The sequence below is a fragment of the Pseudopipra pipra genome, chromosome 23, assembly GCF_036250125.1.
Source record: "Pseudopipra pipra isolate bDixPip1 chromosome 23, bDixPip1.hap1, whole genome shotgun sequence".
Lineage (NCBI taxonomy): Eukaryota > Metazoa > Chordata > Aves > Passeriformes > Pipridae > Pseudopipra > Pseudopipra pipra.
Genome location: NC_087571.1, coordinates 1948303 through 1968673, shown reverse-complemented (window position 1 = coordinate 1968673; position 20371 = coordinate 1948303). Strand labels below are relative to the sequence as shown.

General features: G+C 48.4%; 1 protein-coding gene across 1 annotated transcript in view; it reads right to left on the bottom strand.

The window, feature by feature from the left end:
* Nucleotides 1-317: 317 nt before the first annotated feature.
* The window catches only part of CDON (cell adhesion associated, oncogene regulated), a 55789-nt gene continuing 35735 nt past the window's right edge, over nt 318-20371 (bottom strand). Inside the window, exons 11-21 of the mRNA XM_064634421.1 lie at nt 20233-20361; nt 18753-18959; nt 17931-18112; nt 16680-16785; nt 13352-13474; nt 11709-11936; nt 10397-10668; nt 8011-8090; nt 3263-3519; nt 1691-2680; nt 318-843 (exon numbers count right to left, since the gene is read on the bottom strand). Coding sequence (XP_064490491.1) covers nt 2514-2680; nt 3263-3519; nt 8011-8090; nt 10397-10668; nt 11709-11936; nt 13352-13474; nt 16680-16785; nt 17931-18112; nt 18753-18959; nt 20233-20361 — 1751 coding nt within the window. The 3' untranslated portion in view covers nt 318-843; nt 1691-2513. The remainder of the gene's footprint in view (nt 844-1690; nt 2681-3262; nt 3520-8010; nt 8091-10396; nt 10669-11708; nt 11937-13351; nt 13475-16679; nt 16786-17930; nt 18113-18752; nt 18960-20232; nt 20362-20371) is intronic.

Sequence of the window (20371 nt, the reverse complement as noted above, 5' to 3'; positions counted from 1 at the left end):
GGCAGAAAAAATCCCTGAGGGTCGAAGTGCCGCCCTCAGGCCCAGGGCTGGCGTTGGATGGGGATGCTGCTCTGGGACTGTGCTGAATTTTCTGTGGTGCAAAAACAGCCACGAAGATTTGGGGGGCAGGGAAGGGGCCTCATCTTCACCCCAAGCTCCCCATTTTCAGGCCAAACCACAGGAGGACAAAAACAGTGACTGGTGATGGTTTTTCCCCACATGCAAGCATGGAGGGAGGCAGGGTCTAAGGAAAGTGTCAGGCACTTCCCAGCCTTCCTAACCCCTCATCTATTGGTGTCTGTGGAAACAAGAGCATGTTGGGCCATTTGTCCTATATTTGGTTAATTATCCATTGGGAAGTATCGAGTGACACCTCAAATCAGTGCCCACAGAGCATCAATCCCCATGCTGGCCAAAGGGCAGCATCACCCCCAAAAATACACACCCTACCCCAAACCCCTGCAAAACAGCATCGTTTCCAAACACATAAGATTTCAAAGGGATAGTACAGATTCTCTGGAAAACAGAGCATCTTTATCCAACACACCCACGATACAGAGGGGGATTTAAGCAAGATTGTTTAAAACTGTGGTTAAATCTCAGTGTCTGGGGAGGATGAAGCAGCCAGAGGTGAACTCCAACCTCTCCATTGGAAAAGGGGAAAGCTTCACAGCAGGTCCTGTGAAGGGAAAGTCCAGACTGCAAGGAGGAGATAAACAAAGGGGGAGGAGGGGGCTCTGTGGTGGCTCCAGGGTACATGACAGTCAAAACCCATGGGTGTGAGGTCCAGGGTTTGCAGGGAACTTCAGAATAAGGCAGCTCCGGCTGGGAGGATCCAAAACCCTAAAAAAAAAGGCACAAAAAATAAATACAACCATAAATAATGCAAGAGGAGAGGGGAGGGAGGGGAGGGGAGAAAAGACAAAAGAGAAAAAAGAGAAGACAGAAGACAAGGCTTTGGGAAGAGCTCATTTCGACCTTCCAGTACCTGAAGGGGGCTTATAAAAGGCTTTTATACAGGCAGGCAGATAGTGACAGGACAAGGGGGAATGTTTTCCCACTGAGAGGGGGCAGGGTTAGATTGGATATCAGGAAGAAATTCTTCCCTGGGAGGGTGGTGAGGTCCTGTCACAGGTTGCCCAGAGAAGCTGTGGCTGCCCCATCCCTGGAAGTGTCCAAGGCCAGGTTGGAAGGGGCTTGGAGAAACCTGGGTTAGTGGGAGGTGTCCCATGGCAGGGGGTTGAAACGAGATGAGCTTTAAGGTCTTTTCCAACCCAAACCCTTCTGGGATTCCATGAAAGGGAAAAAGCCCACCCCAACACCTGGAACAGCCCACAGAGACACCGCTGCCAAAGCAGATCTCAGGGGCTCCCTTCTCACACAGGCATTGCTCCCCAAACCCCCCGACTGGTGAAGCTGCACCTGTAGCCCCGAGGTCCCCGAGGGGTTTGGAGCAGCCACAGCCAGGCCAGCACAGCCTCCTTCTTTTCCAGCCTGGCCAGAAACATGCTGCTCTGTGCAAAGGTGCCGCACAGGCGTCTCCCCGGGGCAGCCGTAACCGTAAGTCATGCACCTCATTTCTGGGATCATGCGCTCCTGAGTTGTGTGGGGGAGGGAGTGCTTTACAAGCACAAGGTTGTTTCATTTTCTGGGATTAAATTTGGAAAGGAAAAAGAAAAAAAAAACCTACCCAAACCCTGCAGTTAAGGTTGCAACACCTCCATCGTGCTGTGTCCGGGGCGGGTGGGTTCCTGACAGCCTCGCGCGGGGCCGGTAGGAGCTGCTCCGACACCACTGCTTCCATTTCGGAGCTATCCAAGCTGTCAGTACTCCCTTAACCCAAGAGTAGAACTGCATTTTGTCTTCTGCGCGTGGCAAGGTGAGACAGGCTGGATTTTCACCTGTACTTCTGCAGACACAAGGGTTATCAAGCATCTGAAGACACAGTCACCGACCCAATCTCTGCTTCAAGCTGCGCTGGACGGACTCAGCTGAGGCTCATTTTTCTTATTTATTTTCTCATTTTCTCATTGAGATCTTCCCAGAGAAACCAAAAGAGGATGGGATGTGTTCATGGAAAGGATGGTTTGAGTACCACGTCGCCGAGCTGCCAGGGAGGTGGCAGCCATTGGTCACCACATCAGACCTGCTTAAATCCCCGTCCCGGGCTCCTCGGAAGCGCTTCTCACACTGGTAACATGCCACGGAAACACACTCCACATTTCCCATCCTCGTTCTTTATATTATTACAATTCTTTTTTTATACACATAACCAGGGCTAGTTTCGCGGCGTGTGAGGGGGAAAAAAAAAAAATAACAAAAAAAAAATAAAAAGGGATTTCAAGGCATAAATAATATAAAAAGGCAACCATTTTGAAAACCAAGATACATTCATATGACACTACTACAAAAAATAAATAGTGACTCTCTCTGTTATAATTAACATCCCCCCGTCACTCCCTCTCAGCGACATGGGCAGTTCCTGGCGTTAAGTGGGGACAACGGTCACTTCCTCAGGTTTCCCGCAGCTGGAGCTGCCGAAGGTCCCCAGAACCGTTTAAGGTGACTCCGGATGAACTCCATCCTGGTTTTTCCTTACAGTCCTTGGAAACAGGCTGCAGAATGAGGGGACTCCAGCTCAGAATGTGGTTCGATGTCTCCGAGTGCACGCAGCTGTCGCCTGCGAAGCAAGAGCAGGGCGGGGGGTTGGTGGTGGTTTCTTTCAGCAGATACTCTCTGTCAGCTCAACAGACACACACGCCCCCAAAATTCCTAATTCCAGTGGGTGATGCTCTTTGGGCTCAGGCTCATTCCCACTGTACCAGGCTCAAGCACAGGGCATCGGCTCTGTCCTGGCACTGGCAGAGCTATGGAACAGCTCACACTGGTGAGGTCAGCCCAGCTCCCTCCCTGCGCCTGTTCCTGCCTCCAGGATGGCTCTGGGCCCTCAGGAATGCCTGCTCATTAAGGGAAACTCCATTAGGCAGCTTTTCAGCAGTGTCGGAGCCCACTGGTGCCCTGTGGGGGCAGCATCAATCAGTCACAGCCTCGTTAGGTGCTGGATGAGCCCCGTTTAGAGGCATCAATCACAAGGACATGACAGGACCAGGCACAAGGCGGGACGCTTAACCTCCCTCAAAGAGCCAGCTCTTTTGTGGGCTTAATTACCAGCTTCTCCACGATCAATTAAGCACCCTACAGCTGTCCTACAGAATACTCCCGGCCCCAAAGCCAGGTGCTGTCCTCCCCGGGGTTGCCTCACCGTCCATGCAGTCCACGGAGAGCCGGCCCACGCCCTCCTGGCAGCAGGGGTGCTGGGGGGAGGGATGCTCCGAGCCCTCCTTGCCGTCCTCCTCCAGCCGGGCACTGCACTCCGGGACAGCAGAGGCCAAGCACATGGCCACCATGACGTGGGGGCTCAGGGGCTTCATCTCCACACCGTCCTGCTGGAAAGGGGCTCCCAGGGGCACCACGGGCAGGGCGGCGCTGCCGAAGGTGCCGTTGGTTTTGGTGAAGCACCTGCAGGCAGGACAGAAGCCCCGGTTACTCAGAGTGGCTTCTTTCTCCCCCCACCCCTTATCTTGAGAAAATGCAACTTTTAAGTGCTTTACCACGTGTCAAAAGTAAAATCAGTTTTAAATACATTTTTGGAGCAATCCTGATGTTAAGAAAAGCACCGAGTGGGTTTTTTTTTTCTCCCAGCAGACAGCTGAAAACACTCAAAACACGCTCAGTTCTTTCCCCCATCGATTGTGACCCAATGACCTGACTTGTGAGTCCACTTCTCCATCAAAGCAACCCCATAAAACACATTTTCGCTGCCAAGATAAAGAGCTCAAATTTTGAAACGCGAGCAGCAAACTTAAGCACCTTGGAAAATTAATGCTAAGTGTTATCAGAGCAAACGCAAATTAAAAAAATAGATGCAAGATTATAAATGTAACGCCCTCTTCTGCTGTGCAAGACAGGTTGTGGCCCTGTAATATGTTTGTAAGGTTGTGGAATTGAAGCTAAAGTGGTGAATCAACTGTTACAGCTGAGGTATTTAAGCTTTAACCAAAAAGGAGCAGGACTTTGATACATGTACCACTGCAGCAGGCAGGGAAAACGCCTCGGTGTTTGCAATGTGGACAACGTGGCCTCAGGGAACATTTATATACATAATTCCTACATAAGAAAGCCCCTCCCCCAATATTCCACTTCAGTGTGGTTTTAGACAAAACCATAATTACCCCAAAAGGAAAAGGTTTACTTGTACAGCTGCCACAAACTTTGGGAAACTACCCCCCAAAACTCTTCCTTGTTGTGCGGCGCAAGACAGAGATGGATCCACAGATAAAAGCATGGAAATAAGGATGGAGAGCGTTCACACCCACCAGAGATCCTCCAAAACACCCCCACAAAGGCTGAACAGGCTTCAGGTTTTTATGTGCTGATACAGGTACAACTCTGAGCATCCTCCTTTCCTACCAAGTGTAAATGCATCCCTTGCCTGCTCTGCTGACAGGGACCAGCCCAGTGCATGTGCTGTAGGTTATCCCTGGGGCTGCCTGAGCCTGGCATCTGGAAGTATAAAAATTGCTCCCTGGGACCTGGCTGCTTGGGTGCTGGTTTGGTGTGCTGCTCCACAGTGACTCTGGCCCAAAACTGAGCAGGGCTGATGAAATATGGCTGGAAGAGGAGGGGAATATGAACTGGAATGTCAGCAGTGCCAGGGCAGCAGCCAGCAGAGCCACCTCCAACAGCAGTTGAGCCCTGAGCACCTCAGCACTGAGCTCAGACAGGTTTAAAACTGGGATACATGAAGCTTGGCAGTCACAGCAAGGTCCTGCCCAAGTCCCAGAAACCACTTTTATGCCTTTAAAAAGGTCAGTGCAAGGCATAAAACCATCACACTGCAGGGACCTGCCCTACCGGAGCTTCAATTCACACCTGAAACCTGAACAAAACCCGTGATCAGTTTTGCCCAAACTGAAAGAGCAACAGAACATAAAACTTCCTAGAGGAGGAACTGGTGAGAGTTCCCCCTCCTGCAGATGCTTCATGTGCAAAGCCAAATCAGGGGACAAGAGGCATCCCTCCAGAGCCTGCTCCCCTCCCAAAAGCCATGAGGATGGAGCAGCACCAAGCTTCATTTTCAACCTTCTCTCTCCTATTTTGTCCTTCTGCTCCCATAACTGCCTCCAAAATCATTATTCCAAGTACCAAAATACCACAGAAGCCACTGAAGAATCCACATGAAACACATCTGGTCTTCAAACAAATCCATTTATTAGTTTGCCTTTCTCTCCACAGAGGTTTTGACTGCACTCACTTATTATTTGGAAAAAAAAGCTCAGAGAAACCCATTTAAAATGTTCGGGTTTACATGTTTCTGGGGGTTCTTCTTAAAGATACAGAGGTTGGTGTATTTCTCTGTATTATTGTATGGGCTTGAAGGATGTTTCCAGACAGCAGTTCAGCTTTTTAAGCTTAAATAACCACACTCTGATGGAAACTAGCCATGGGGATATCCTGAGCAGAGTGTGCAGGAAGAGTGGTGTAAAATCCCTGCTGCAGAAAACACATTTTCTATCAATTCTCAGTGCTAAACCCCTACCAAACCACAACCCAAACAAAGCACAATTTAGATGAAAACACCGGAAAAACAAACTGATACATTTGAAACATGCATTTCACATTTCTGGTCAAAACACAGTGGATTTGCAAAGAGGGATCTGCAAAAGTGTAAATTCCTCTGCAGCCACCAGGTATCTCAAGAGTTTTAACACAGAAGCACCAGGGAAGAAAAAAAGATCAGTTCTCAATCCTGTCAACCACAGGCTTTGTCCACAATAGCAAAGCAGGTCTCCAGGTTTCAGCAGCTTCTCCCTCTGGCAAGCCTCCACGAGCAGTTAGGAGGGATAAAGTGCTAATTTAAACAGAAGATCCAGGGATTTCAGCACTGGAATAATAAAACCTGCTCCGAGATGGCTATTGCTGAAAACAGCTAAGAAATACATTGAACCTCTAGGATTCATTTGCACATGGTCACAACTCAAATAACTGCTAAATTCAACCCAAACCAGTGGAAATGGGTCAGTGAGGAATTTGTGGTGCCAAGGCCACGTGCACCCACAATGCTCCTGAGCTGGAGACATTGCCCTGCTACAGGTACTGCCACCTGAACCTCCTTGTCCTCCTGGGCTGCAGAGGGAATTGCCTTTTCCAGCACAAAAGGTGCAGTGATCCCAGGGTGGGACAAGGAACAGGTTCTCTTTCCACCAACAGGAGCCCAGGTGGAGGGAACAGCCCTTACCTGTGCCACGAGGTTAAATAAAAATGAGGAAAAGGCTCCAGCCCCAAAACCCCACTTGCCAAAGCCTGCTGACATGACTGTACTAACACACCAGGCCTTCCTCCTCCTCCTCCTCCTCGCCCTGGCCATACACCCAGCTCCCTGGTGGAATGCTCAGGCACGTTCTGGTCCGTCCCCATTCCCCTCTCCCATGTCCTCCTCCCATTCCCCCAGCGCCAGAGCAGAGGTTAATGGTCCCCTCCGGGGAAAGGCAGCTGTAAGGGACAAGTTGTTTCTCTGTCAAGCAGTCAAATATAGAAGGGGGATGTGAAAACTCAAAGTTCAGGCCCCGCTGATGACCCGTCTGGGAGGAGCAGTGCAGTTGCAAAGGATGGAACCCACTCCCTGCTTTCTTAGGGGAAAAAAAAAGGGAGCAAGCAAAAAATTAAATGTGCTTAAAACTGGAACGCAAGCTCTTAATTACAGCGTAACACATATGGCATGTTCCAAATTACGGCGAGTCACAGACAGCCTGGTGAGAGCTGCTGCAGAGCCTGCTGGAAAACACACAACTGGTGTGTGAGGGAACGTGCTGGGCTTCCCTGGAGACCTGTCAGGACACTGGTCCAGGCAAAGCATGCCCAGCTCCACGTGCAAGCAGCAGCTCGTCAGCATTACACTATCACGCATACATTTATGGAAGGGGGAAGGATTTAAGGCCTATTATAAGTGACATTTAAAAAGTAAACCCGTGAAAATAAAGTGAACACGATTTCTGCCTTCAACAACAGCTTATTTGTCCAACAGGAGCTGGACTCGACGTTATTTGTGGGTCCAACTCAGAATATTCAATGATTCATTTCTACTCAGCTTCTCCAGATGTACACCTAAAGGCAGCTGAGCATTTTAACAATACAGAAAAATCAAAGTATGATTGAAAAAAAAGCCCAGAATTTACCAGTCGGAGTAGCCCAGCTTGTCTGACTTTCAGTCCTATTTATAGTCATTAAAATAACCAGAGATTTAGTCAGAAGCCTGGAAGGATATTCATTAAAACTTCCAAAAGCGAAAAACCTAATGATTTTCATTAGGTTCCTGACTCCCAGGTACAACATAGAAGACAGATTTTCCCTTATTCTATACAAGAATCCTTTTTCCCATGAAAAAATCCTATCCCACACTGACAGTGGCTGGCCAAACTGCTCCTGAAGGCCTTGAAGAACCCCAAATCCCACGTTTTACAAAGAATAGCATTGTGAAGGAAAAGGGGCAACTGCAGTTGGTCGGTGCTCTTAAGGGAATGGCAGGAAGTGTAAAATGCAGAAGACCAATTAAATCCCATTTGACAAACTCCACATGGAATGATCTTGTTATCTCAAAGCTGAAGAAAACACAGGAAACAAGGATTTTTAAAAAATCCAGTGCTCAACCTGCTTTGCTTCCTAGAGAGCCTCGGAGGAGTGTGTTGAGCAAAGCGAGCTCTGGGGGGTTTAACAGCTTGTTTTATGCCATCCCACGGACAATTCCCAACTGTTCTCCGAGCCATCCCCTGACACGCAGCTCCTCGTGCCCTGGGCCAGAACTCCAGCTCCTGGCTTTTGTCAGTCCCAGCTCCACCACAGCACACAGAGCAAGGGCTGCTGTCGGGGCAGGTCCTGCCTTGGTGCAGGTCCTGCCTTGGTGCAGGTCCTGCCTTGGTGCAGGTCCTGCCTTGGTGCAAGGCCATTCCTCACCTGTTATTGTTCCGGCAATTCCGGCAGCTGATGCACTCCGAGGGGTCAGCCTGCGGCACGGCCGTGTACATCCCGCCACCCTGCAGCAGGAAGGATTAACAGTAAATCCTTAGAAATCAGATCACTATCAGAACATCTAAGAGAGGCGCTGAGGAGGCAGCTCAGCTCCTTGACTTGGTTTTCCCAGTCCAGCCACCTTATCAATGCCCTGCTCTGGGCCAAACACGGCACAGCAACACTGAGCGATTGTCCAAAGGCCAGGGGAGGGCTTTGCCAGCGTGTGTGTCAGGGAAAAGTAAATAACTGCAGCTTAGACAAGTATGTGGTCATTTCCCTGGTCTGTTTTCAGCTTAATATGCTGAGGTTTAATTTAATAAACACACTGTAAATATGTTTATTTTTAACGCTGATGACAGACACGAAAACGAATTGCCGTTCGTTAGCACACCGGGCTCGTTTGGGGAGACAGGGGATTAAATTTGGAGGGCTGATGTCACACACAAACCCATCCCACTTTCCTGTAATTACTCCGATTAGATCAGTTTACTTCGCTACACTGATTTTTGAGCCGTTTCGTATTTGTACAGATGGGGTAATTCCTCAGCCAGCAATGACTCGGGGTGCGAGGGATTTTGTGTTGTTGGTTTTGGCTGAGGGGGCCATTACAAGCCAGTCGAAATGCCCAGATTAACACATACCTCATTGTTAGGGACCAGGCGGACAGTGATGCGGGAGCCAGGCTGCTGTGCCGGGCTCCAGGGAGCCGGGCCGGGAAGACTCACCTGGCTTTTGGCAGTTCAAGTGGTAGGGAACTTCTAACAACCCCTATTTTTGCACAAACAGGGCTTACCCTGAAGTTTTTGAAGGATGGGGAGCACTGAGGAAATGCCTAATTAGTCTTGATTGCCATCCTGGTCAGCTTCTCCCTTCCTCATTTAGCCCAATCACTGAAACAATGAAGAGCGGCCTAACGAGGATGAGAACATCCTGTTCCCCTGCGCTGCCTCGCCCACGTGCCACTCCAGGGCCTTCTCTGTGGGCAGAGATCCTGTGACTCAAACTTTCTACAACGAGGGGTGTGGGGAACAAAAAACTCATCCCCGTCACCTACAGACAGCAGCGTTGTGTGGACAGCCTGTGGCACGGAGGAGCTCCAAGCACCGAGACCTCTGTCACCACACATGTATTTCCTTCTTTCCCCCAGCCCCCCAAAAAATAAAAATAGGAGGGAACAAAACATCAATGCAAGCCCCCAGGCTTTCTCACAGGCGAGCTTTCGAGCACCACAAATGTTCTCTCCCTGAGGGCTTGGAGACTTCTGGAGAGTTTCACCCACTGGGAGGTTGGACAGGTCCAAAAAACCCAGTTTGGGCCTCGGGTGCTCTTGAAAACAGCCAAAAATGGGCACTTCTGGCAGGCCAAGGACAGAATCAGGTGAAAAACTGACAGGTCTGGGCTGAAACTGGAGGGAACTGAAGTGGCAACTACTGTGCAAGTGCTAATTTGTTGTTCAATAAAAAGAAGTGCTTGTGCTCAATTACCAACACAAACAATAGGCCCATTTTTTTTCTCCAGAAACAGCATGGGTTATTCAGACTTTTGAACTTTTTCTTTCAGTTTTCCTGGGCAATGTTCACAGTTTTGAGTAAGTTTAGTAAGTTTGAATGCAAGCCATCTGTTTCCATAGACAATAATGAAATCATTATTCTCTCTTGGAAACGGGACACGTTTCAGCAAATGAAGTATTTTTCCACAGCATACAAAGGCTGGATCGCAGACTGAAATTAGTTTTTAATTTTATTTTCAATTTCAAAACAAAAAACGAGCCTGTCTCAACAGTCACAAACAGGGGACTGCAAAAAAAAAAAAATCAGCAGCGTTATTGCACTGCTGCAGTTCAAGATGTATGGGGCACTTCATTCCATGGAACCTCCTGCTCCATTCGTGCTTTGCCATAATTAATAGCATTGCTCAGAGTTACAGATCTGAAACAGGTGGGGGAAAAACGGGTGATCCATAAAGCTGCAGAATAAGCAGCTATAATTAAATCTATTTAACTTGGAGATTGAGAAATACCATATGTACGAGCAAAGGATCTCAGCCCAGCACTGAGGCATTCTCAGAGCTTACATGCTGTTAGGAGGAGGGTAGAGGCAGATTTCCCAGAGTAAGTGGAATTCTTGCTGTCATCTGATATCCTCAAATGAAAACCATGATGTTTGTATCACAAATATCAGCCCAGTTGCTTCCTCTGGGATGAAGGATTCAGTGGAACTGGCTGTTATCAACGGATGAGCATTCCCCCACCCGAATTAAATCTGCTTGCACAGCCCCTGAATAAACCCCAAGGTCTGCGCTGAGCCTCCCACCCGGTGCAGGAGCTTACGTTCACGAGGTGGTGGGGGTGTTCATAGTCCACGTGTGTCCTGGACAGGGAGTTGGTGTGCCCTGGGTACAGTCCTGCTCCTCCATTCATGATCCCATTGACTCCATTGGTGACTTTGTGGTGGACGTGGGGGCAGCCGTTGCCGAGGCCGTTGCCGAGGAAGCTCCCGTGGATGCTGCCGTTGACGCGGCTCGTCCCGGGCAGGGTCGTGTACTCGATCATCTGCCCGTTGATATCCGCCCCCTGGTACAGATACCCAGGAGGGTCGTATTCTGCAAAAGACATTATTACTGAAAGCACCTTTATGAGAAGCTAAAGGAGCGTCCCTAAAAACCAAAGAAGCTTATTTTGTCTTCCTGCAGCTTTTGTGAACTAACTCTGATATCCGAGTGCTTAGTATACAAGTACAGACATGGAAAACAGACACATCCTGGAGAGCAGACCAGGAATGTTGGTCTGGAAGGACTTGGCTGACATCAATCTCTACGAGAGTGTCCTAAAAATGGGCCATTTTTATCATCGATAGCCCCACTGCCATCTACTATGAGCTGCTTCCCAAAAATCTCTCTGGGCTGCAGCTGAAGGCACTATCTTATCTTGCAAGAAGTTTTGTTTCATTTCTCTCTGTCAGAGAGTAAGGACATTTAAAAATAACCACAAGCCGTGGCAAGAGCAAGGCTGATTTATGCACAAGGAACAGAAAAGGCCAGTCCAGAGATTCTGCTGGCACCAGGTTGTTGGTTGGCGCAGAGCACCTTGAAAAGCTCCTGCTCCAGGGGCTAATGAACAGGTTTGCCTGATTAACACCTCTCTGACAGACCTGGCCATTGAATGCCATCTCACTGTGCAGGGACTGAGAGGTAATAAGGGACTTGTCCTATTGCTGCACATTTGTTCTTTCCAGATACACCTAAGAAAAGGAGAGATCCAGGGTTTAACTCTCCACATTTAACAAGTACTTACAATTACACAGGCTCTGCATCTGCAATCAGCAGAGACCTAAGCAGGGGCTTAAAGTTAAACACAAGCTGCAGAAACTTTGCCCAGGCCTTTCCCACACCATTCTCTGGGTGAAACTGCAGCATGACCCTCCGGGGATGCAGCAGGGCAGGGAGCACCAGTGCAAAAAGCAATGGAGACTCTTAAAAACCCAAATCTGCACCTAGGGCACACTTGGAAGTGCAAGACTCTACAGAAATGCCAGCTGGCTCCTAACAGGAAGGCGCTTCCCACCCATAAAATGCAGCATGAGCGTTACTAATTTCACTCCTGATAACATTTTCGCCGCGGAAGGGAGCCGGCCCCCACTCACTCTGCAGGGCGCTCTGCTGCCGGTTCTTCCAGAGGCACATGGCGATGAAGACGATGAGGATGAGGACCATGACACCCAGGACGCAGCCCACGATCAGGTAGAGCATGTCACTGCTGCGCACGGGGCCGCTGGCAGGCCCGGCCCCGCCGCCCCCTGCCCGCTCCGGGGGGCTCGGCGGCGTGCTCAGGTCCCTCACCGGGTACTCCGACGCTCCCGGCGTGCGTTTCACTGGATGGGCAGAGAGACAGGCATGGGCACACTCACCCAACACTCTTTTTCATTATGAAACTAAAATAATCGCCGCCGAGTTCAAGTCCTAATGCCTCGCAAAGAAAACTTCCAAGTCAATATTAAATCCTACAAGGAGAAGGCCAACTGCTGTTGGGTAATAGCTATTTGCCTTGGAAAATGGTGATTATCCTGCCTGCTCACCCCCTCTTTGAGGTCACTGAAACTTTAATGAGCCGCTCGGGGTCCGCGTGGCTACAACTGCTCTAACTCCCAACTTGAAAGAGCGCAAATCTTTCCACTTCTGAGGTCAGGAAAAACCACAACACGCATTTCTCTCGCCCAGCCTCTGCCAGATGACCTACTTTTATCTGATGTGAACCCTCCTAACCCTGTTTCCAAACCTCACCAAGAGCTGAGCAGAAAATCCCTAAAAACGAGATGGTAGTTTAACCCAGGAATTATATTTACATTAGTTTCCAGCACACCACAGCTTAGATTCATTTCATTTGACACTAAAAACCTAAAAGAGGTGCCTGGTTTAGGAGTGAAGCTGGTCAGAGAGACAAAAGCACCTCCATTGGAGGTATGTTGGATAAACTGGATCACCCCTATAAGCCTGGGGGAGGTGCATTTTAAGGAAGAGGCAGCGTGAATGACAGATACATCTTGTCAGTTTTAAAATTAGAGAAGAAAGTTATATTCCCTGCAGGAGGGAGAACAACTGTGCACACAGTCTTGAAGCCCTGCAGCTCCTACTCCTTCCTTCAAAGGTTTCACTACTCACTTCGCTGAATTTTGATGCTTCCGCTCCCAGAGGGCTTTTTTCTTTTTTTTTTTTTTAAAGACATTTTTTCATAGCACTGCATTTGAAGTTTACTGTCTGCATTTTCCCTTTACAGCCTTACTTGGTTTTAGAGATTAAAGGAGACAGGAATCCTTCGCAAAATAAATGTGACTGCCATATCTGACACTTCCCAAGAACAGTACAAACTTTGTGCCAGAGGCATGCAGGATTAGGGATGGAGGCAGCCAACACAACCATCAATTGCTGTGGTCTGCACTTATACAACGTGTCACAGAGCCCCGAAGACATAAAACAGACGTACAAATCAATTCTGTCATCTTCAGGCGCATGGTTGTCTCCTGAGGAGAGGCCATCAGCACCCCAGAGCCGGCGCTATCTCCGAGGGCAGGCAGAGCTGCACAGCTCCGCCGAGAGCCTCGGGAGGAGTGCAAGGGATCACTTTCCATATGTTCAAAACAATCCCGGCTTCGGAAGACAAAACAATCCTCCGAAACATTCCAGAAAATCGCAGTCATCATCGCAGCTGACTCCAGAGCTGCCCAAAGAATTCCCCGTGGCGGGCACTTCGCGCCCCAAACGCCACCTCGGCTCAGCCCCGCGGCCTCACCTTTGGTCTCGCAGATCATCACGTTGCTGTACTCGCTCTCCCCTCCCTCGTTATAGCACTGCATCTTAATGTCATAAGAAGTTTCAGGCTGCAGGTGATTTATCAGGTGCCACTGCTTCGTACCTGGGGGGGGGGAGAAAAAAATAAATCAACTGCAGATCAGTTACTCCCGTGAGCCAGAATTAGGGAGGAGTGTATTGCAGGGTCCTTCTCTACCCAGTGCAGCTTCTTCTGTTAGCACAGAAGTCTTTAGTAACTGTTTATGGACTTAGCTGAAACCATGATGTATGAGTGGCATCCCTGCCCACGGCAGGGGGTTGGAACTAGATGTTCCTTAAGGTACCTTCTAACCCAACCCATTCCATGGTTCTATGAGATTCACGTTATCTTGCGAAATTGAGAATTAGAAGAACCTTTTGATGAATAAAAGTGAGTCTTTTTCACTATTGGCAATTGATTTAATAAAAAAAAAATCCTTCTCTACAAAAGCCAGAACTCACTAAACTCAAAAAACAGACATCCAAGTGTCCACATCTGTGCATTTAAATTCAACAGCAGCCTAAACATGGAACTGCTGCACAGATGGGTTTAGGGTGGGTTATGCTGGCAATTTACAGTACACTGGGCAAATAACAAGGGAAACTGGCACAGAAAACTTGAGATAGTGGAAAAACTTGGCTGTGGTAAGACCCTCTCCCAGCCTGCAGTGCTCGAGGTGCGAGGTACGACTGCAGCCGCCCGTGTCTCGCAGGAAGGACACATCTGGGTCGCTCAACTTGGCCAAAATGTGCATTTTATTAACCATCCTGGGAACCCAGCGAGGCTGTCCCGGTGCCGCTGCCCCAGCAGAGCCTGAGCCCGAGCCAAGCACTCTTCTCTAATAGGACCGTTTTGTCATCTCTGGCCCCCGGCCAGCATTTCATTTAGACACCCTCCTGAAGTACTGAGCACTTCAGGATAAATCATTCCCAGTTTTTACTTTCACGGGCTTGTGACAAATTTTAATAAACAGCAACCCTTTTTTTTTTTTTTTTTTTTTTTTATTTATTTATTTTTTTTATTTTTAAGGAGTTTAATTAACTGTTTGAGTGCTCCTAATCCCTCTTGGAAAATACCCCCTTGAACTGTTTCCCCTGTTTCTAAGGAACTGTCATACCACCTACTGATTTAAGCAGGAATAAAAAGAACCGAGCGTGCTCGGCGGGCGGGGGCTGTCACCGTGACACTGCTCCAACTCCTCCGGGACCCCCGCCCAGGTCCAGGACCCCCCTCCCGGCCCCACAAGGGCAGGAGATGAGATGTGGTCGGAGCTCAGCCCTCGCTGAGCGTTCCAGTGAGGGCAGACAAGCCCTGGCTGAAGCTGGAATCCGCCTTTCCCTAAATCGCACGTTTTCCCAAGATTCAGGCTCGGTTTTCCCGGCGCCCCCACCCCCAAGCATTCCTTTCGGTAATTACTACACCAGGTTTTAGGTTTCCGCTTCAAACCATTAGTGGAACTGGAATCAGTACAGGCACTTTTAACTGTCCTCTTCTTGCACCATTAGCAAGGGAAAACATTTAAACAACTGACATCAGACTGCATTTACATTTAAAATTCAATCTCCAGGACCCTCAAAACAGAGAAATTCTGACCAGAAACAGAGAAATTCAGATCATCGATGCAGGACAGGGTTGATTTTGCTTTGCTTTTGCTTAAAAAGAGATACCAAGGAGCCACCAGAGCCAAGCTTTTTGCTTGTGTTTTTTTTTTTTTTTCTTCAAATAAAATCTGATTTTGCCTGTAGCGGCATTTATATGGAAAAAAAAAAGTTTTCTGCAGAGTTTTGAATGTCTCGAAAGACAAGACTTAACAGGAAGCGGTGAGGAAAGCCTGAGGCAAGCACTTAGCTAACACAGGCATCACAACACTTTTTCCACAACTCATGCAGTCATTTCAAGATAAAATTCCCTGTCAAAAAACAGACAGATTAATTCAAAGGTAACAGAGGGGGGAAAAAAAAAGTGAAGGACAAGTGATTTATGGCAAAAATACCTTAAGTCACATGTTCCTCTACATATTTCACATCAAGCGCTTCCAATCGCACTTTAATTGAAAATAGTTCTGTCTCTTTTTTTTCTTTTTTCCCTCCCCCCGAAAAGCTAATTTAGGGGAGCACAGTAAAGAAAAGATGAGGTTTAAATCTTTCCACCGAGTGATTTCTGTTGCAGGCTCTGGCAGAGTGGAGCAGCTGCTAATGGTTTCAGACTGCCACAAAGAGTTCAATACACACACGCTCGGAAAAAAATCCGAAACAAGCTAATTTCACAGCACAGTGGAGCCCACTTAAACAACTAACTGCTCAGTGTATAAGACTTATAAACACACAAGTTCTGTGCAGCAAAGGCTAAAATACATTTGCAGATGAAGGTGCAGCCTGCATAAGGTTCTTTAAAGCCTCTGAGCCCAAACTCTGGATCTTTAATAGCTTTATAGTGTGCAAAAGCTTATGTCATGCATCAAAGTACTATGTGCAGAATTGTCTGGCAGGGGAAAATTTTCAAAATAAAGGCCCATTCCTCTTGTAACTGAAATAAATGAGGGGGAAAAAAATAATTAACGTCATTGGGCCAGAATGAGATCACTGCGTTTGCTCAGCCCGAGCAATAAGGACATTAAATAAAATATTTTTAAAAGGGTTTTCCACTTCTGGACTAATATAGACATTATCTAATAACTTCTTCCAGGAAAATGATGATCTAATATGCACAGGGGAAAAAAATAACTTGATTAAAAGGCAAAATGAGGTACAAACATACCTGCATTTGCAGCGTGCTACAGCACTTGGGGCTAAAAGCAACTTCCTTATAGCAGGAGAAGTGATTAGGTGAGGTAAGAGGAGAGCAGGGCAATTACACACAAGGTACTACCAGCTTAGAAAGTCTGTGCTGGGGCAAATAATTTTAAAAGCCTGCTAGTTATTAGCACAGTCTGTAACCCAGATGTTTTTACCCTGGGTTAAACCCCATTTACACTGCTTTCTCTTTACACAACTTGAAGCTACACCAGTTTAAACAGACCTGCACGAAGGATGTGCAGCAGTACAACAACCCAAACCTAAACCCAGCGTTTAGTTCTCGAGTTCCCGCATCGAAGCAGCTTCAGAAGGAAGAAACCAGCTCATGTGTGGGCAGGACCTGACGTTAGGTAGTTGAGAGAGCTCCTTCTGCGAGACATATGGCAAAGACTGCGCCTGGGAACAGCAGTTTAGATTCCGTATAAACACAGCCAGCGAGGCTGCAGGGTGTCCCTCCCCTGGAGGGGTGTTTTACCCCGGGCCTGGCCCCGTACCTTCCACAATGTCCCGCTTGTAGTCGCTGTCGTTGTCACTGTCCGTGGGCCGGTAATAGATGTAAAATCCTTGGATGGGCGTGTTGTTGTTGCTGGATGTAATGTACTGCAAAGAGAATTTGAAAGGGCTGCATTAGAGAAGAAGAATTTTAACTGAGCCCTGCTGTCATTGTCGAGTGTCTCATCCCCTGGAAATGCGAATATTCTTAATATGGTTGTACAAGTAAAGGTGACCGATCTCCTCAGAGCAGCTGAAAAAAAGGAGTGTGGGATGGGGATAAGAGACTGACTGGGGCTGACACTTTCCTCCCACACCACTTTCCAAACCCCCAATTAGGGTTTGACCATGAACGGCCTGAAAATTTTCGTGATTAATGGAAATGGAAAAGTTAAAAACCATTTTTACTTCAGAAAGAGTTAAGGTCACTCTAAAAATCAGCTCAAGAATCTTTTACTTTAAGTTATGCAGCCTCCTGAGGAATCAGAGGTTATTTTAAGTTTATTATCCTTAACATCTCTTAAGGCTGAGCTAGCAGAGCAAACTAACACTGGGAACTCTACACATTAAATCCTCCAAAGTATACCAGGGGGTTAGATTTCAAAACAAGAGCAAAGAATTTCTGTGGGTTTCAATAAGGACTTTAAAGTACTTGTTTACAATAGACGAGGTAACAGGGGAAAGGAAAACGTTTCTCTGACATGAAACCTCCACTGGATGTGAGGGAAGACGGAGGGTTTGAAATGCTCCCAGCCACCCCAGCCTGGATTGACAAAAGCAGCAGGAATTGCAGGAAACGGAGCCAACTTGCTCACAACTCATGGCATGAACAGGGCTTGGGACAGAGTTAAGCCCACTGGTGCCTCTGATATGTCTGTGCCAGAGCAGGTGGACTCGGCGGCTGCAGCCCCTCACTGGAGCTGCCAGTTGGGTCACATCTGGCGTAACCCGAGGAGGTTGTGTGGTGTCCCCGGGGGGCTGGAAGAGGAGTGGGGTGGGGGGGAGATGGTGCAAATGCAGCAGACAACTGACAGGCCTGCCTCCGAGGGGGAAAAAGGGTCTGGAAATGGGGGCAAAGGGCTTGAGAGGCACATGGCCCGGCAGCTCCCCCAGTTCCACCACACGGGCACGAAGGAGGAACACCATCACCCCCGAGCCTCGGGCAAGGGGGGAAACCACCACTCACAGCTCCTAATCCTCGACTTCTAACAGCACAAAACCGCGGGAGGGCCGGGACACACCGCGGTACCCACCGTCCACTTCAGCATGATCTGGGTGTCGCTGATGGCCTCGGTGTAGGCGATGTGGGGTCCCGCGATGGGGCGGCTGGAGAAGCGGCTGGTGAACCCGGCGACCTGGTACGGGCGGGACGCGGCGCTGCGCGGGCTCTCCCCGTAGTTGTTGACGGCGATCACGCGGAACCTGTACATTTCTCCTTTTAAGGGAAAAGAAAGGAGCCACCGGTAGCAAAATGAGTGCTAGAAAGGGGGATTCGAGGAGAGACTAAACAAGATTAGGAGGCGCTTTTCTCGCGCGACGTCCAGTTGGGAAAAGCGGAGGGCTCCCTGCCACGGACCGACGTGGAGATCAGGAGTATAAACAGCTTCTAAAAGCCACTCAAGGAAAATCCACACACAGATGGAGATGCCTCCATCAGCTCAGGAAGTCCCTAAACTGGTGGGTACTGTGAAGATGCTTCAAAGGATCCCTGTCACCATCCACTGCCTCTCTTGTGCTCTTTCCCTGAATTTTCAGGGCTGGATACCGGGAGAAGTCAGGACAGACGTTTTTCCATCGGTGCATTTTTCTCTTTGCATTCTGAGTGCTCACTTAGAAGGACAATTAAGCTAAAAATAGCGGTGATATACAACCCTCCTTTCCACATGAACAAGTATTAAATTATGGTGGGGGTTTTTATCCACTTGGAAAGCCAGAAACCAACTTGAATTCATGTAACGAGCTCCTAGGCCACACACACAAACCCCAAACCCAATCAGGCAGAAACGGGATAATCCAAGCAGAAGTTAAAATGAAACAACCGGAGAGCTGCAGCATTGGAAGATCATTTCTAATACCTGGCTCCAGGTTCCGAACTTCCACGGACAGCTTGGAGGGAGAGATGTTGTCAGCTGCGACGAGCCAGTCGCTGTTGCGACCCAGGCGCTTGTACTCCACTTTGAAGGCTGTGATGGGGGAGCCCCCGTTGGCCCGGGGGATCCACGTGACGTAGACGGATGATTCCGATGCTGTGGAGATGGTGGGTCGGTCTGGAGCTTCTGGAACTGGAAATTTCGGTTACAAGACGATTAGAGTCAGCTGGAACTTCATTTTCTGTAACGACCGATTAGGCTCATTGCTGGTGATTAAGTTGGACTTCACACATTAACAAGGAGAATCTTAAATCCTCCTGTAATGCTGGATGACCAGCAGACAACAGAAGAATATCTTCTCAATAAAATATTAAAAAATCATATAGTATTGCACTACCCTGACCACCTTTACATGGAAACAGACACATACATTAAGTGAACAGGAAAAATGTGATTATTATTTTCAAACCCCCCAAATTCCCTCAGAGCCAATGAAATGTCAACCCATCCACAGTAACTGGAGTGCTGGAGAAAGGAGAAGAAAGAACAAATAAAGTATGTACTAGGATGTACTTACGGAACTCACTGAAGTTACAGGCAGCAGTGGGACAGAGAGAAGGGAAAGAGGGGTGTTAGTAAATCTGGTTGTAAGAGCTGTGAGGCTTTACTGAAGCAGCCTGGATTTGTGAACACTGAGGAGGGGAACAGAGCAAGGAACAGCAGGCTGGCAGCTCTGGGGCATGAAGCAGCTGAGCGTTTGCAGGCAGACACAAGCAAGGCCCCTGTGTGGCTCCTCTGACATTCAGTGCTGCCACAAGTGTGCAGTGCTCAGCTCCCTGCCTGCGTCACTCTGCTCACCTTTGGCTTCACCCCAAATTTTTGATACCTTTGAGATCTCAGGCCCTGAGATCTCAGGCCCTGAGGAAATCTGCCTGAATCAGGCCAAGGGTTCAAAGGCTGGGGCGGGTGAGAAAAAGGACTACAAACATGCTGTTTTCACTGGAAAGCAGAGTAAAAGTCACACCTACTGGGAAGTGCTTGTATCTCCTCGCCATCAGAAATAAGCCCATGCCTGGGAAGCCACAGGAAGACATTCAGAACAGATATCATCCACTTTGAGAACTTAAACCTCTGACACAGCCATTTCCCACTTCCCTTCTTCCTCTGGCTCTTTTACAGTGGAAGGGGAGAAAAAACCAGAGTATTTTGCAAAAAGCAACCGCAGGTTTAAAAATGAGCAGCAGGAAAGTGGGTTGTAAGTGAAAATTCTCTTATTTTTTGAGAGCCACACATGCAGGTAACATCATCCTTGGAAATACCCTGTGCAACAGAGCAGCCTTGGGACAGACAGGAAATGGAAGAGGCAATACAAGCACCCGAAGCAGGGTGAACACAGGTTAAGTCAAACACAGATCTTTGCAACACAACCTTTAGCACCTGGATCACAAACCATCCCCACTCCTACCTCCGCTGTGGCGAGACAGGTCTGGAAGGACAACACCAAAATTATTTGTGCCTTCATGAACAACGGGTTGTTTAGGGATGCCCATGGGTGGTGATGGAGCCTGAGTGTTTTTCAAGGATGATGTTCTTTCTAAGAAAGA